Source organism: Phragmites australis, chromosome 2 (genome assembly GCF_958298935.1).
Source record: "Phragmites australis chromosome 2, lpPhrAust1.1, whole genome shotgun sequence".
NCBI lineage: Eukaryota > Viridiplantae > Streptophyta > Magnoliopsida > Poales > Poaceae > Phragmites > Phragmites australis.
The window spans coordinates 44,700,388-44,716,442 of record NC_084922.1 but is presented as its reverse complement, the minus strand read 5'-3'; the positions used below and the strand labels follow the sequence as shown (position 1 = coordinate 44,716,442).

At 46.6% G+C, this 16,055-nt stretch overlaps 2 protein-coding genes across 6 annotated transcripts; one reads left to right on the top strand and one right to left on the bottom strand.

Moving 5' to 3' along the window:
* The first annotated feature begins 5,088 nt into the window (after nucleotides 1–5,088).
* LOC133909163 (O-fucosyltransferase 19-like) lies at nucleotides 5,089–9,532 on the top strand. Of its 2 annotated transcripts, none has more exons than XM_062351470.1 (8): nucleotides 5,089–5,912; nucleotides 7,242–7,314; nucleotides 7,449–7,519; nucleotides 7,604–7,692; nucleotides 7,767–7,899; nucleotides 8,000–8,229; nucleotides 8,329–8,805; nucleotides 8,878–9,532. In XM_062351470.1, exons 1-8 carry the CDS (start codon nucleotides 5,478–5,480, stop codon nucleotides 9,095–9,097), a joined length of 1,728 nt encoding a protein of 575 aa, XP_062207454.1. In that variant the 5' UTR covers nucleotides 5,089–5,477; the 3' UTR covers nucleotides 9,098–9,532. The 2 variants fall into 2 exon arrangements, with proteins under 2 accessions (XP_062207454.1, XP_062207453.1); XM_062351469.1 differs by having other exon boundaries at nucleotides 5,090–5,948.
* On the bottom strand, nucleotides 6,694–12,565 carry LOC133909164 (fructokinase-like 1, chloroplastic). 4 transcript variants are annotated; one of them, XM_062351475.1, is made up of 5 exons: nucleotides 11,595–12,565; nucleotides 10,021–10,861; nucleotides 9,769–9,822; nucleotides 8,304–9,215; nucleotides 6,694–7,070 (listed from the first exon to the last, which is right to left on the bottom strand). In XM_062351475.1, exons 1-2 carry the CDS (start codon nucleotides 12,474–12,476, stop codon nucleotides 10,169–10,171), a joined length of 1,575 nt encoding a protein of 524 aa, XP_062207459.1. In that variant the 5' UTR covers nucleotides 12,477–12,565; the 3' UTR covers nucleotides 6,694–7,070; nucleotides 8,304–9,215; nucleotides 9,769–9,822; nucleotides 10,021–10,168. The 4 variants fall into 4 exon arrangements, with proteins under 4 accessions (XP_062207459.1, XP_062207460.1, XP_062207458.1 ...); XM_062351476.1 differs by lacking the exon at nucleotides 8,304–9,215; XM_062351474.1 differs by lacking the exon at nucleotides 9,769–9,822.
* Nucleotides 12,566–16,055: the final 3,490 nt, after the last annotated feature.

The following is a 16,055-nucleotide window of genomic DNA, read 5'->3' as shown; positions in this document are numbered from 1 at the left end:
GGCAACTGAGAAATGACACCACTCATGGAAAACTGAATCCTCTGATCCAGGTAACAAAGAGATACTTATGTAGCTACTTCGATACTCTGTTCTTGCTTCGACATAACGATGACCATGATATCTTAAAGGGCAAGCATAGTGTTTTTGAAGGGAGCAGGAATACTATGCATGGAAGGAGATCACAGTCTTTAAACCCACATCCATGGCCGCCTCCCGACCTTGGTTGGATTGCGGTTTCTTCTTATGCCTCTTTTCTGAATGGGGTTGCTTGGTTGGGTATTGTGATCAGAAATAATTTGGGTGGGGTGCTGTTGTCAGATTGGAGGTTTATTTCACATTGTACTAAAGCCTTTGAAGCAGAAGTGTTGGCTACAACTGAAGCCATCAAACTTGCTCTGCAGCATTCAAACAGGCCGATCATCCTGCAATCGGACTGCGAGGTGTTGTTGCAATCTCTGAGGAATAATGCCACGGATCGTTCAGGAGCTTAAAAGACTAATCAACGGAGAACGTGAGCTATTACTTAGGAAAGTAACTCGTCATCAAAATAGGACTGCAGATTTGCTTGCAAAATTTTCTAGGGAATGTGAAGGTTCAGATGTCCTGCATCTTCACACCTCGGTTTGAATTTCAGCATTGACTGCTGCAGATTGTAACCCTTTTCATGAGTAATATAGCTCATCTTTTCCCCACCAAAAAAACAAAGAGTTGAACATGTGTTATCGGAAAGAAGCAGCACTGTTGATAGCTAATACTGTAACTTCGCCGAAAACTTTGTTAAGTTCTCATATCTTTTGTTTTATAGATATAGTATTGTTTAGCACAGCTGAAACTTATGAGTTTTTACTGAAAAACGGTTTTTGCTGAAAATTGTTTATGACTTAAGTCAAAAAGTTTTTGTTTTTATAAGAATTTTTTAAGATCTTAGCACACCAGCTTTTCAAAAAAGTCACTCTCAGCTATCTTATTAATTTTTAGTTCATTTTATCAGAAATTAGCTTTTCAAAAGTCAGCAATAAATCAATCTGTTTATTTTAGTTTATAGCTTTTGAGAAGCAAAAGTCATTAATAAATTGTGTCAAATAAGACCTATAGTAAAGAGTTAACTTGTCTTTCAACGCTCGACAGTTCTGGCATCTGTCTCAATCAGGGTATGCGTGTATATTACAGCTGCAATGTCCTATAGCGCCAGAGCAATTCTTGTTCTTGTAGCCAAGAACGTTCAAGACCTTAAGCTGATCTGGCCTATCTTGAAGATGTTCCGACTCGCGAACAGCCGCCTGGTATGCATTGCGTCAGCACGACGATATCTACGATTCTTCTGCGTCGTCGGTTCCCCCACTCCTCGATCCATGGTTGCTGACGCTCCGACGCCGGCTGATCCAGAACCTCTTGCCTCCAGAGGCATGCCCAGTTGGCAGCAACACACGACCGATCATGTGCGCAATACGTCACATGTACCCTGCTGGAGTTCAGTTCATTGCTCTGAAATCCATCCCGTTGGGTGTCACGCTGTGTGCGTGTGTGATGATGAGCCGGTGGCGGTGGCCGAAGCTGTATTTGAGGCTGACGCTCCCCCAGACCCCAGTCCTCACGTACCAACCTGCGTGCATGCGCGTCCTCCTGTCCGATCTGCTGACTGCTCAGGGCTTCAGCAGTTCAGCCTCGGCGCATGCTGGGAGAGAGCGAACGCCACCGAGCCGTGGAGCGCCCGCGGGCCCGACCGTGCCTCTAAACAGTGGCGTGGTGTGGCTGTGTAACCGTCGTGCAGGGCAGGCCGCGCAGGGCGAGGTCACGAGCAGCTTTTGTGCGAGGCATACTAGAGCTCACGTTCTCGCCCGGCTCGGATGCTTTGCTTAGCGTCGTGCCCGTGGCCAGCGCTGCCGTTGAGGAGTACCGGCAGAGGCACGTTTCCGGTGATGGATGGAGTGCGCGGAGACCGGCGTGCAAATCGAATTGTTCGGTCACGGGGTGTTTGGTACCGCCAGGCTTGCCGTAGCTCTTCAGATTGCAGTAATATTTAGGCGGAAGAATTAGCTTACTGTTTATTCACAGATGGTCCTAATGTATATTCATTGATCTTGGGCTGGCTGACTTGTGTGGTGCGGAGAGAGTGTCTCATTGATCCATTGAACGACGAATAAATTGTACCGCTACCGATACCATCCAACCGTATCGCAAAATTGCAATGCGTGTGACCATCCACGTCTCACATAAGCCTCTGATTTGGTGGGTCCCTTATTTAAGAACACTCGTATTGAACGGACCATCTTCACGATTCTTAGCATATCTAGTCACATGTCACTTCAAATAAGTCAGGAAATTAGTGCTCAACCGGAAACCAACAATATAAAATCCTTTGCCGGTGGGAAAGAAGAAAAAGAGCAGAGGAAATTAGTGCTCAACTGGCACTCGTGGTGCCATGTGATAAGCAAGTTTGTTCACGACCACTAAGTGTACAAGTGCGCGTCTACTTAACTACACAACGACCCGGCGGCCACCCACCACCTCCGTTCGGTGGACTCCCACCTCGGATGTTGGCATCCGTCGGCACATCGGGGCTTGGCCTGACCGATGGAAACAAGAACAGCTCCCTCCTCCACACTGGCAACCATTGTTTCGGCACACGATATCATCCCAGGAAACCAAACCACCCTGCTGCCCGTGGAGACCCGTCGTGTCGCGCCCATCTGATCCGCACCGTGATCGGAGTCGTCCTTGGCGCCGGGGGGACTACGGTTGGATCACGCTTGACGAGATGCAACATGCTAGCCAACCAACAAAGCATAAGTGAAACGATAGGATTAGCTAGTCACTGTTTCACTAGTCCTTGTGTGCAAATAAATTATTATGATCATTTATTTTTATTGAAATTTATATTGAACAATAGATAAAAAAAATCATAAGTAGATAGAAGAATTAATGGATAAATAAATATTAAGTGAAAAAATAGATGAAAGGAATAAATCATACGTGCTTATGCATGCAGAGTTATCTTTCCCGATTCGCTAGTCACTGGTCCGCGTTCCCTGGCCTCCACGGCATTTCACGATGCCCACTCGGCTGATGTGAACAAGCGGAATAATAGAAGGAGCGGACGACGAGACCGGGCGAAGGAGGAGTAGGCTGTGGGCCTGTGGCTGCGAATACAGGGGCTCGCGCGTACGCGTAGGCTTGCCCTCGTGGACGTGGCTCGCTACAGGACGACCACGGGAGCCACGGTACCTGGCTTCCGAGTAGACTTTTCAAACGTACTTGGTCTTGCTGTGTCAAACCGTTTTTTTTGTTGTTGAAGCGGCTGTGTCAAATCGTTGACGCAGCACTATATAAATTGTATCCAGTATATATTCGGGAATCGGGAACTACGTCAAAGTGGAAGGAAATTTGGCCAGCACATCATCGGACCAAGTTAGGGAGCAACCAACACAGGATGACAGCTAGATCAGCGGATTTGGGTTCTCTTAGTTTTACACCTAACGGGTATAGATTCGGGTATAAAATTCTACTCACGGATCTAACGGGTCGAATATCTAACACTGTAATAGATCAAGTTCAGATTTTTTTAACCCTATATATGATCAATGGGCACCCGCTCTATCTCTCTCTCTTCTCCGTCACCTTCTTTCTTTCTCTCTCACTTGGCCTCCCTCACTCTCTTGCATCTTTTCTCTCCTCTTTGAGCGCTCTCTCTCTCTCTCTCTACCAGAGGTGATGGCGGCTCGATCCACCTCCCCAGCGTTGCCCCTCCCTGGCCTCCCCGCCCGACCTCATCTCCAAGGTCTCTCAGCTCGATCATTGCCCCTCCACGGTCTCCCTACCATCGCCCCCACCCCCCTGTCTCCTCACTGTCGGGCCTCCTCCCTGGCCTCCACGCCCGACCCCGCCTCCTCGGCCTCCCTGCCGCCGCCCCTCCTCCCCGACCTTCCCGCCACCTCCCCTCCTCCCCATTGTCGCCCCTCCTCCCCGACCTCCACACCGCCGACCCTCCTCACCTGCGCCAGGCACCACCCCTTCACGTCATGCCTCCGACCCTTCCGCGCCTTCGCCCCCTACGCGCCGCCCTTCAGTGCCTGCACCCCGCCTTCGCCCCACCGCGCCCTTTGGCCCCTCCGCATGCTCCGTGTTGATAAGATCTGATGGGTCCCCATCGGGTTTCGGATCCCCGTCAGGTTCGGGTGTGAAATACGTTTCAACCCGATTAGCACTTCGTGTGCGGGTTGGATTTCGTGATTCATGAGTTAAGTTAGATGTGATTTTGCTCCATCTGACCCAATCTGATTCGTTACATCTCTACAGCACACGTTGAATTGGCATCGCTCGAGACGTCCCTACCAAGTGCCAATATCTTCAGTTGAAGATCAGGCACGCTAGCACTAATAAACAGCAGGACCACGTCCACTTAGTGGAAAGGCGACAATTACAGTACGCATTAAGGATTGCACAAGTCGATAGCTCTGCTCACTGCTCGGTTTCAGTATGGGCCATTGTTCTCTTTGTATGCTTTCGCGACTACCAACTCATGCTACTTTCACGGATCAGCTTCACTTTGCACTGGTTGCTAGCTACATTAACGTGTGCATCTGACCAAGGGCTCGATGACGAGTCCGGATCTGATCCGTCTGTTCACCTTACTTGAATTGTTTTTTACGATCAATAATTTATAGCACTTAACGTTAAACATGGAGGCTCTCTTGCCATATAATATAGGTTTATTTAGCGGATTTCTAATTCTAATTTTATAAATTTGTGAGCTGAAGTTGAAACTGACGATATATTAGGATGTTTAGACAAGTTATTTTATCTATATTATAAATTAAAAATAGATATTTAAATTATTTTATATTAACTTACCAACATCAAATTTGAAATGAAGTTGCCAAACAAGGGGTAAGATAATAGATACTCATACTTTCTTAAAAAAAAAATCTCAATACAATTCATGGGCCCACCAGGTGGGTATTCGGACACGTAATGCAGTACGCCTGATGATTTCTTGCTCTCTCGATTGCCCAGACGGCTACACCCGCAGGCGTCGCACCCGTAAAAGAGATGTGCAAAAGCGACCTATATAAACGACGACGGCCACGAAAGCGAGCCGTGCGATCGAGGCATGGGCGCATGGCGCGGCCGAGGCGCCAACCAGACCAGTACCAGCGCATCAGCTAAATAAAACTTCCTCCTCTCCCCGTCCGCGCCCGGCGCAACTGGCAACAACGCGAGTCGGAGCCGAACCACCACGCCAGGGAGCGCGCACGCACGTCGCCGCGTGCCTCGTCCTCGTCCTCCTCCTCGAGTCGCACCGCGCGGCAGTTTGCCGGTTGGCGATCCAAGCGGCGAGCCAAGGCAGGGCGACACCTGTTTAATTCTCTCTCTCTTTTCATCATCTCCCTCCCCGCGATCGTGCTCCCGTGATTGGGCCCATTGCGAGCTAAGCAAAACCGGTGTTTCTAAGCCAAGGCACCGCGCGCGCTTCCGCCATGGCCGCGTCGTCGTCGTCGTCGTCCATGGCACCCTCCTCGGCGTCCTCCAGCCCCGTGCTGTCCGGGACGTACCGGCGCCGCCTCACCGACGTCGAGCGGGACGCGGTCGACGACGTGAGCCCGTGCGACGGCAGCGACGACGACGACGGCGGCGGCAGCGGGCCCCGCGGACACAGCGCCGGCGTGGCGGGTGTCAGGGCGCTGTTCTTCTTCAGGAGGAACAAGCGGGCGTCCGTGGTCGACCGGGCCTGGGTGAGGAGCGCGGTGGCGTGCCTGCTCGGCCTCGCCATGGTCGTCGCTCTCCTAAGCTCGCACCGAGTGGGCAACGGCGGCGGGAGGCTTGTGTGGAGGGTGGACGCCGGCGACGGCGAGGTGCTGGGGTGGAGGGAGGAGAACCTGACCGTCGTAGCTCGCCGTCCGACCGACCCGCCGGTAAGCACCGAAGTACTCTCGCCGTTGACTGCTCAGGTATAATTCTTACCATGCACAAAATCCTTCCAGTTCTTAGCATGCTAATTACAGTTAACTGATGCAAGCTAAGCTAAAACTAAAAATCTAAACTATGCATGAACTAGTAATCATCCGAACGTGTCATGTTAACGTGGATCGCGCTCGGCGACTGGACATAGGACCAGAAACAGAGAGCAGAGACGTGTTGGATCATTTGCTCTTCGTGGACTGGGTCTGGGCGGGCGTGCGCAGGAGAGCTTGAGAAGTTCCATGGCGGGCGTTCACGTCGTAGTTGCCGTCTTGTATCTTTGCTGTAGAATCACACTGGATACAGAAGGCATTTCAGAAGCTCCAGAATTCAGGAAGGGGCTCAAGGCCGCCCATCCGTCCGTGTCCTTGTCAAAGGAACAAGAGCCTTTTTTGCACATCGCTATTTCTTCCTTTTTTCGCGTAGTTATTATTGCTGGCCAGTCATAGGGAAAATTCAATTTGGAGAGTGATATATACCCTGCGGTTAATGTCATTGATGCGGGCCCTTAACAAAATGCTTCCAAAGGGTTGACGTCGATGTTTTCAAAGCCAGAATAGCTACGGCTCCACTAAGCAACTTGCGAAGTTGGAGTGCACCGCCACAGGAAACATAGCAGAATTACGAACTTTAAGTGAAATATAATATGGAAATGCGTTTAACACAAATTCGCATTAGCAGAACATCCAGATGATAACCAAGCTGGCAAACTACAATGATAACAGTTGCACCATGAGACTACAGACAAGTTTGCCATTTCAAAATCAAGACAGATATCCAGAGCAAATACCAAATCCTGCACATGAACAAAATTTTGGCGGTTCCTCACGCCGTCTAATTCTTAAGACAAAAAAAAATCTACATGAGCTTCTAGGGAAGAAAATGTGACTGTTGCGTTCCTTAGCCTTCCAAAAAAGAAAATAAAAGAAAAGGAGAGCTAAAAACAGGAAAGGACATAAAGTGAGAGTTTACATCAATCGATCCTATCCTCACGAAGTGCTACAATAGTGCTTCTATGACTAGAATACGGGCAAGAAAGAGCTCTTTGTTGATTGGACAATATGAAGCCTGAGCTCTTGCCTGTCTGCCGCCTAACTAAAGCATCCATCTACCTGCAAATAAAGTGGCAGAAAGAATTTATTAGATACTAATGTTCCTAATTTACATTCTTGATAGCTTCTACTTTTATTGATTTCAGATTTTTTTATTCATGAAAGTGAAGTAGTATTCGAGTGCTATGATCTGCTAGTTTTGTACTGAAAATTCGCTTTGAAATTCAACAGATAACCCAGATATGGATGAATCCGGATAGCGAGGGCTACACAAAATGCATTGAACGCCCAAAAAAACATTACAGTAAGCTCATCTTCCCCATCTTTCAAGTCAACATTAGTTCTAAGTAACTCCCTTCCATCTTCAAGTTAATAATCAACTAGTCTCAACTATAAACTGAGGACCTACATCTGGGCACATTTGCTCTGCTTTTTTAGGAACAAACAGTGCAACAGCTGGTTATATCATTGTTGATGCCAATGGTGGACTGAACCAGATGAGAATGGGAGTATGTACACAATTGTGTTAAAAAACTTGAACATAGGAAAATGCCTTTCAGCTGACATGCATTCCTTCAAAATCATTCTTGCAGATAAGCGATATGGTTGCAGTTGCTAAGCTCATGAATGCCACCCTAGTAATCCCTACTCTGGATCATAAATCATTCTGGACTGATCCAAGGTCCTTCTCTTTGCAACTAATACAATGAGCACCCTATATTTTTTGGTATAATGATGTTTTATCTTGATGTGTAGTGATTTCAAAGATATATTTGATGTGGATCACTTCAAGGAAACTTTAGCAGATGACATCATGATTGTGGATTCCTTGCCACCAGCTTACAAAAGATTGAAACCCTATATTAGAGCACCCACATCCTGGGCCAGGGTATGAACCAACTACTTTAGGAGCTAATCAAGCGGACATCACGGTTACATAAAGATCACGAAATTTGAGTGGGCTGAAAAAAAATTACTAGTTTTTGCAGGCTTCTTATTACAGAGCTTTTGCAAGGACATTGAAGAAGGCCAAAGTTGTGAAATTCACACATACAGATTCACGGATTGTTAACAATGGTCTCCCTCCTTCTATCCAACGACTCCGTTGCCGAGCAAATTACGAGGCACTAAGATACAAGCAAGAAATTGAAGAGCTAGGTAATACTCTAGTCGATAGACTGAGGAATGGGTCCAACCATTATATCGCACTTCACTTAAGGTGACTGACACTGCAATTATCTAATAAAAGGCTGACAGCATTTTGCTGCAGAGGAATTTGCAGATCAGTAATACCTTTTGTTTTCTTATAAACTGACAGATACGAGAAGGACATGCTCTCATTTACCGGCTGCAGCCACAACCTAACACATCAAGAGACAGAGGAACTGAGAGAGATGCGACTCAAGGTGCGGCACTGGAAAGAGAAGGAAATCAACAGTAAAGAGAAGCGACTCCATGGTGGCTGCCCTATGACTCCTCGTGAAGCAGCTCTTTTCCTTAAAGCTATGGGTTATCCTTCCAGCACGAAGATCTACATTGTAGCAGGTGAAATATATGGTGTACATAGCATGGATGCATTGAAGGCTGAGTATCCAAACGTGTATACACATTATAGTCTGGCAACAGTAAATGAATTAGAGTCTCTCAAGCTGTACCAAAACAGACTAGCGGCTGTGGACTACAATGTAGCCCTCCAGAGTGATGTTTTTATGTATACATATGATGGGAATATGGCCAAAGCAGTCCAGGGTCACAGAAGATATGAAGGATTCCGAAAAACCATTAAACCTGACAGGTAAATTTCTGGGAATGTTGTTTTGAGTACTTAGAACTCAATTCAAAGTGCTGAATTTTTTTATTTCTATAGGAAGAAGATTGTGGAGCTCATTGACAAGCTTGATGAAGGTACAATAAATTGGAATGAATTTGAAAGTGAAGTGAAGATGCATCATGAAAACAGACTTGGAGGTCCATATCAGAGGTTTTCTGGTCGAAGTCCAAGGCAAGAGGAGTACTTTTATGCAAATCCTCTTCCAGGGTGCTTGTGCAAAAAAGACACAGGATTAAGTGACATGAACTTACTCTAAAGAGGAATGGATACTTCGGTCTTCAAACACACTGCGAGCTTAACTGCATGTAACATGGACATAGATAGAATTTCCTCCGACTCATCAATATACACCAAACAGTGCAACTCCTGGTAAACTGACAGCAAAACCCCACATTATTTTCCTACACACGGATAGAATTTATGTAGTTTTGATTCTTACACAAGGATATGGGAGGGGGCGCTCACTTATTGTCCGAGATGTGCATTTTCAAAGAATTATTTATTCAAGTCAAAAAATAGAAGCAAAGAAATTCCAAGAGGATATATGTATGTACAGTACAACAGAGGATATAATTAGCTAAAACCGAACAGTTTCAATGTATGTTTGTACTTACTCCATAGTCCAAATGTACATTCTTACCTCCTTATGACAAATTTATTCATTTTATTATGCACGAATTTGTGCAAATCATGTGTATGCGCAATAATTGTCAGCTATAGATCAAGTTGTTACTGAATACTGACAAGCGATGAATTACATCCTATTGTAGCATAGTTATTACATTTAGCTGCTATTGAAATAAGTGGATGTTGTTATCGCATTTTTGGCATCATCAAATATTTTGTAGCTTAGTTCAGTCCACTAAATATTCTGTTTATGTGTCTTCCCCCATTCCATATTAGCTTAATGAATATATTCATTAATACCATTCATCTTTCCAGTTCCTCATAGTACTGGTGTACTTTTTCAGCACAGGGTCCCTGTTAAGGTTTAGAAATCATGAGCAAAACTAAAATGTAAAATGGTATCATTTACGGTCAAGATGCAATTATTTAACGTTTTTTTGGCACAATAGAGGCATTTCAGTAGCAGTCAAACTTTCAATGCATTTCATGACATGCATACTGCCCCTTAAGCTCAGAATTGAAATGATTACAGAACAGATGATAAGATGATACCTGAGCAATTGGCGCATATAAGTGGCACCTGTTAGCTCTTGACTCGTGGTAAAAAAAAAAAAAGTTATCTCGTTCAGTTCTGTTAAACCATTCATGAAGTATGCTTGTATTGTATATGTCGTTGTTCCATCACAAATGGTTTACCATTTCACCACATAGAAGGCACATAGACCTGTTCCTTCAAGTTCTGGGCGGCACTCTCAGTAGGAAACCCTCGCACGGCACCAATTGTCCACTGTGATATGATTCCAGCAGCAACAGCAAACCTTAGTTGCCTCTCCAATATATCCTGATCCTCATACATCTCAGGACAACTTGTCAACTTCCTAATAGCAGCAGCAACAACAGCATCCCCAGAGCCTGTTCGGTCAGTTGTGTATGGAGTTATGAGCGCGTCCTCTGTCCCAACCACACAGCCATGAAATTTGGGCGTGTAGTAGTGGATCCGAAGTGTCCCATAGGTCACAAGCAAGATCTTTATCCCATCATGCCAGATAGGAGCGATCTCTTCAGGGGTGTAGTGGTAGTACTGTGGCCAGTTTCTTGTGAAATGAAAACCTTCCAAATAATACTGAGGTGGAGTGTTCCTCTTGTATTCATAGTACTCATGATCAAGGAGGAATTCCAGCTCATCCCTTGACACCTCTATGATATCAGCCTCTTTCCATGCCCTCTTTATCACCTCCTTCGTCTCGTCTCTTGAAGTCCACAATGGCAATGGCAAATTGAGATCAAAGAATACTTTACTTCCAAATTTCTTGGACAGCTCAATGGCTCTGAATAGTGTGTCGTGCATTGAGGGAGTTAATAGGACTTCTGAATTGAAATGGAACATTCTGGCCTGTGTAATTAACACAGATTAGATTTGAGAAAAGAAAAAATGGTTCACAATGCAGTAACATGACCACATCAAAAACTCATCTTGTAAGCAACAACATAAAAGTGTGTCCTTTTTAATTTTATACTTTTTTTGCCAGCATGTGAACCTGAACAACACGCTTCTGCACTACTGTCTTTTTAACTGCAAAGTTGTTCATTTCAACCGTATATCGGTCAGATGTTCTCTATCATGATCATGAAAGTTGTCATGATTAAAAATAATAATAAAGTTGTACAGAAAAAAGTCTTAAAGACGAACCTATTGTGCAGAATCTTCAGGTTTATTTCATGGACTGCTATAACTAATTTATCTATAAAATGCAGCAATATACTGAAACATATCAATTCATCATCCCTTGCTACCTTAGATTATATAAAGCAGAAGAGGGATTCAAATATCCATTCATCTCTTACTGCACTGAACTCAAACAAGCTGAGTAGAAACTTTAGCATCAAGGTTAAATCATTTTATTAGAAGAATTGATCTTCCACGGCATCCCAAGAAAAGACAACTGGCAATCATGTTATGCTGCTAGAGCACATTAATTTTGTTTTTAACCAGGAATTGATCTGATGCAATTGCTCAACAGTGCACAGTGGCTATCCACATAGAGACATAGTTTGCCGTGAAATGACAAGGCGAGCATAAAGTCTGCATCGGTATCCAATATTTTACCAAAGGATCACCAACTCACCTCTTTCAACACATCTAAATTGACCTCGGTCTTGCGGAGCGAGTCCTCGGCAGAGCACTTCACTGTCTCGGCCACAAGTTTCGTGCCGCCATTGCCGTCCTCCCGGTCCCGGAAGCCCACCTTCATGCGCGCGGTGGCCGTGGCCGCTTTGCCGTCGAATCTGATGGCGCGTGTCTGCACCCGCTCGCAGTTCATGCGGTAGACAAGCTCGCGGCCGAAGTCGTCGTCGCCGACCTTACCCAGCACCGCGGCTCGCCCGCCGAGCCGGGAGATCGCGATGGCCACGTTGCTCGCCGCGCTCCCAGGCGCGCGCGCGAACTCCGGGGGCTCCCACTGCAGGTGCCGCCACGTGGAGTACTGGTCGGGGTGCATCTGTCTGTCCGACACCCGCACCGTGGGCACGAACTCCCACCGCGGCGCGCCGAAGCAGCACACCAGCGGCGGCCATTCGTTCGAGAAATCCACCCCGTCGTCGTTGTCGCTCTCCAGATCCACCCCATCCTCCTCTTCGGCCTCTCGATTCGTCTTCTCCGTTCCGTGGATCGCCGCCTGGGCCTCCACTTCCTCCTGCTTGGTCTCTTGCTTGGACTTCCTTGTCCGGCGGATGGTCCGCTTCGCCGGCTCCTCCTCACCCTCAGAATCCGACTCCTGGTCTGCCTTCTTGGTTCGACGCCTTGTCGCCTTCGCCTTTGGCGTCGACGGGGACGGGGACTTCTTGCGGCCGCGGCGAGAGGCGGGTTTGGGGGATTCTGGCACGGCGGCGCCATTGGGAGAGCAGCGGAGGTGGAGCCCTCTTGAGGAACTGCGGTGGAGGGGCGCGGCGAGGAGAGTGAGCTTGGGGAAAAACGATGGTAGGAGGAAGGCGGAGGCGGCCATGGTCATTGCCGCTCCTCTTTGTTCGAGCTGAGGAAGGGGGCGACGAGCGTTCGACTCAGTCAGACTCTATCCAATGCCTGTAGTGTGATCCGATAAGGGATTTAGCGACCGTTAAGAATGCTGGGTTTGCCCCCCGTAACGGGGTAATCGAGCAGGAGTTTTTATTTTTTATTTTGAACCTAAAAAATTACAAAAATAAACGTCCGTTTCAAAAAATTAGTTAAATATTCGTGTGTTGTAACAAAAATAAAAAAATTATAAGATAATATAATTGATTGAGTGAAACTAATACAAAATAATACCATACAACTAACTAGCAAAACAACACCACACAAACAAACAACATCAAGTTCAACACCTATTACGGAGAAGTTATGAGGTCATCTTCCGCATAATCAAAGCTATGATACACCATATTCTCTCCTCGAAAACGATCAATCCCCTTCATATTAATCTTGCTATAAAAAGTTTACCATCGCAACGAACTTCTTACATAGGGTTTGTGTCGCAATGCCCATTGCGCATTTTGACCATTTCTCCTTGCTTGTCTTATGAGTAGATGATGCAAGGGAATTAAAATAATGGATTACACACCAATGTCATGTCTCAATGAGAAATACATAAAGGAAGAGAGATGAGATAAAATTTATGCACATCAAGATTAACTAAAGCCAGGACAAATAGTGGAAATGAGAAACAAGCATGAGAAACTATATAATCCTCACCTCAATTGTGATGGACAATAGTGCAAATGGCAAACAGGATCCCCTCTACAAGCTAACAATGAAAAACATGTGAGAACATGCACACGGGATGAAGCTGAAGAATATGAGAACAATTTCTTTTATGCTACTAAAAATTCATCAATTCCCTCGTGTCACGACCCAGAGTTTCTAAACACGTAATTAAGTGCTAATGAGCATTATTAGCATCATTTGTTTTTGTTTTGAGCAGTATAGACTTGCAGTGTGGATTAAACCAAATTTAGTTGAACCAGGTTTAACTGATGCGTTGTAAAGCATCTCCCAAAACTTCTATGGAACATAGGGCTGGTGACAATTTTAGAAATTAGTAGATGCTAGGAGGAGAATATAAATGAATTTTCCCAAATTTTTGGGAAATATTTAGAAGGCATAAAAATTATCACAAGTTGGAAAAGATAGCATCTTTGAACAATTTTTATTCAAAATTGGCCCAAGCATTCTGGGTCAAACAAGTTCAAATGGGTTCCTTATGAATTTTAGTTTCAAACAAAATTTGTTTTACCAATTTTGGACCTTGGGAAGGCATTCAAATGGATGGTTAAAGTAGTGGGGATATTTTGCCGGCCGGTTATTGTTCATCGGGCCCACTTGTCATCCCCCCTCCGGTTTCTCTGCTCTCTTTGTCGTCTCCTCTCACAGAGCAAGCGGCGCCGCCCTTGTTGACTGCGGTGGCCAGGCCACGTTGCCGGAAAACCAGGATACGACACCGTGTCCTTATCCTCCCCTCCCCGCCCTCTGCTTTCTCTCTCTCTCTCTCTCGCTGCTCCTCCTCTCGCACGGTCGGAAAGCAGAGCGCAGAGCACACACACACGCACTGGCCGCCGCTCGAATCACCGCGCCACCGACGGCCTCCATCGAGCCCGGGCCAGGAGAAGCGCAGAGGAGGGTCGCCGAAGCTCTTCCCCACCGTTTCCCCTCCTTTCCCGGCGTTTCCCGTGCGGATTGAGCTCGGCCGAGTCTTCTCCCTCAACGCCGGCAGCCTCCTCTCCGCCCCTCTCCGTCGCCCTGCTATTCTACAGCCTCACCAGCCCAACCCGCTGCACGGTGAGCTTCCCCATGCTCCTGTACACCTTATGCGCGCGCCGTCTTCCCTCCGTCGCGTCGCCGGCGCGGTGGTCCACGATGGTCGAACCGCCGCCGCCTCCCCGCGCATGCCGCCAGCCGTGCCGCCGTCGAGCTCGGCGGCCGGGAAGCACGCCGTTAGGTCCACGCGCTCGCGTAGAACGCGTAGGTGTGCTCGGCCGGGCTTATTACGCCACCATCTAGCCGCCGGCGCGCTGTGTTCTGGGCGCGAGTCAATTTTGACTCGAGTCAAAATATGCCGACCCCACTGTCAATCACAGCGGCTGGCCGAACTCGAGTAGGAAAAGGTTTTAGGGTGTTTAAGTATTCGGAAAAATCGAAAAATGCGAAATTGGATGTTTGTTTAACTAATAAATCGGCTGAAACATTGTAAAATGCATAAGAAATGGAATGTGGCTCCAAAATTTGTGAAGCAAATTTTGTTAGCTTTATATGCTCATGCTCTACATGTTAAAATTATTAGTGACCATGAAATTTATGCTGGAATTTCCTTAATTAATGTAATGTGCTTAAAGCCTCATTAATTCATAACTAAATGCTGGTAACTCCAAAATTGATGAAATCAATTTTGTAAATCTTGTTAATTGATTCCCTGCTCATCAAAAATAATCACCCACATGTTAGATGTTGTTACAATTCTATATAGGGTTAAGCTTAATTAATCCTAGAAGTGTTCAAACGTTTAACAGTAATCCCACTTAAGAAAAAAATCTTCGATGCTTTAGAACTCGTGCCCTGATGATTTGCACTGTTATCGCATTCTATGGAGCATCCTTTATTTCATAACATTCATATTCATTACATTGCACGCGTGATTCTTTTAGGGAACTTCGACTCGGCGAACGAGGCTGTCCCCGGAGGTTCCCGCAGTGGTGATCATGACTCGGGTAGCTGTGAGCAGCAGCTAGGGCAGTAAGGCAAGCATCTATCATATTGCACCGTGTCAATTCGAAATCTAATATGTTATCTACGCTTATGTATACATTGCATGTGTCGGGTACCGAGTTGGGTAGAACCTATGCCGATGCATTATCCCATTTCGGTCACGTGTCATGTGTTATTCCTAGGAGCCTAGTGGTGTCATCGATGTCTAATTATAGTTCGCTATGCTTAGTGGTACTTAGGCTTTCCGGTAGAAGTCGACGACGGCGTCCACCGTTGTCGCGAGCCTAGGGCTTATTACCTGTTCACATTTGTGGTTGTGTTGATGATGAGTCGGTTTGGTGAGTGGTGAGTTGAGACGAGGTATGGGCGGTGTTAGGGGTGTCATCTGCTCATGAGGAGTCCTCAGGCAGTTCGGAGAGGGAACCCGGACACCGTAGACCGCTTGTACTGGTTAAGCACCGACCGTCGGTGTAGTCGGCTTTAGCACTTACCTTACTCACCACATGCTGATATAATGGTAGGCAAGCTGATTACATTCGCAGACGTGGTCATGTGGGCCTCTTCATAGACGGTGTGAGTCCGGTTTGAGTCCGGGCTTTTAGCGGTATTGGTTTGCTCATGGAGTAGTTCTAATACCGCCGCGCCGAGCTATGGTTGATCCACATGGTTGGGTCTGGTTGGGAAAGGTTGTCACGGGTACCCCTTGTGTGCATCTTAGCGGGTGGCACAAGTCGTATGATCCCTGTGTCGTGTGGGTCCAGGAGTATCCCCCTGCAGGGTGTATAATCAGTTCGAACTGCCGCGCTCTCGGTCATGAGCATTGTTATCGCTTATCTCCATCGAGCGACCATGT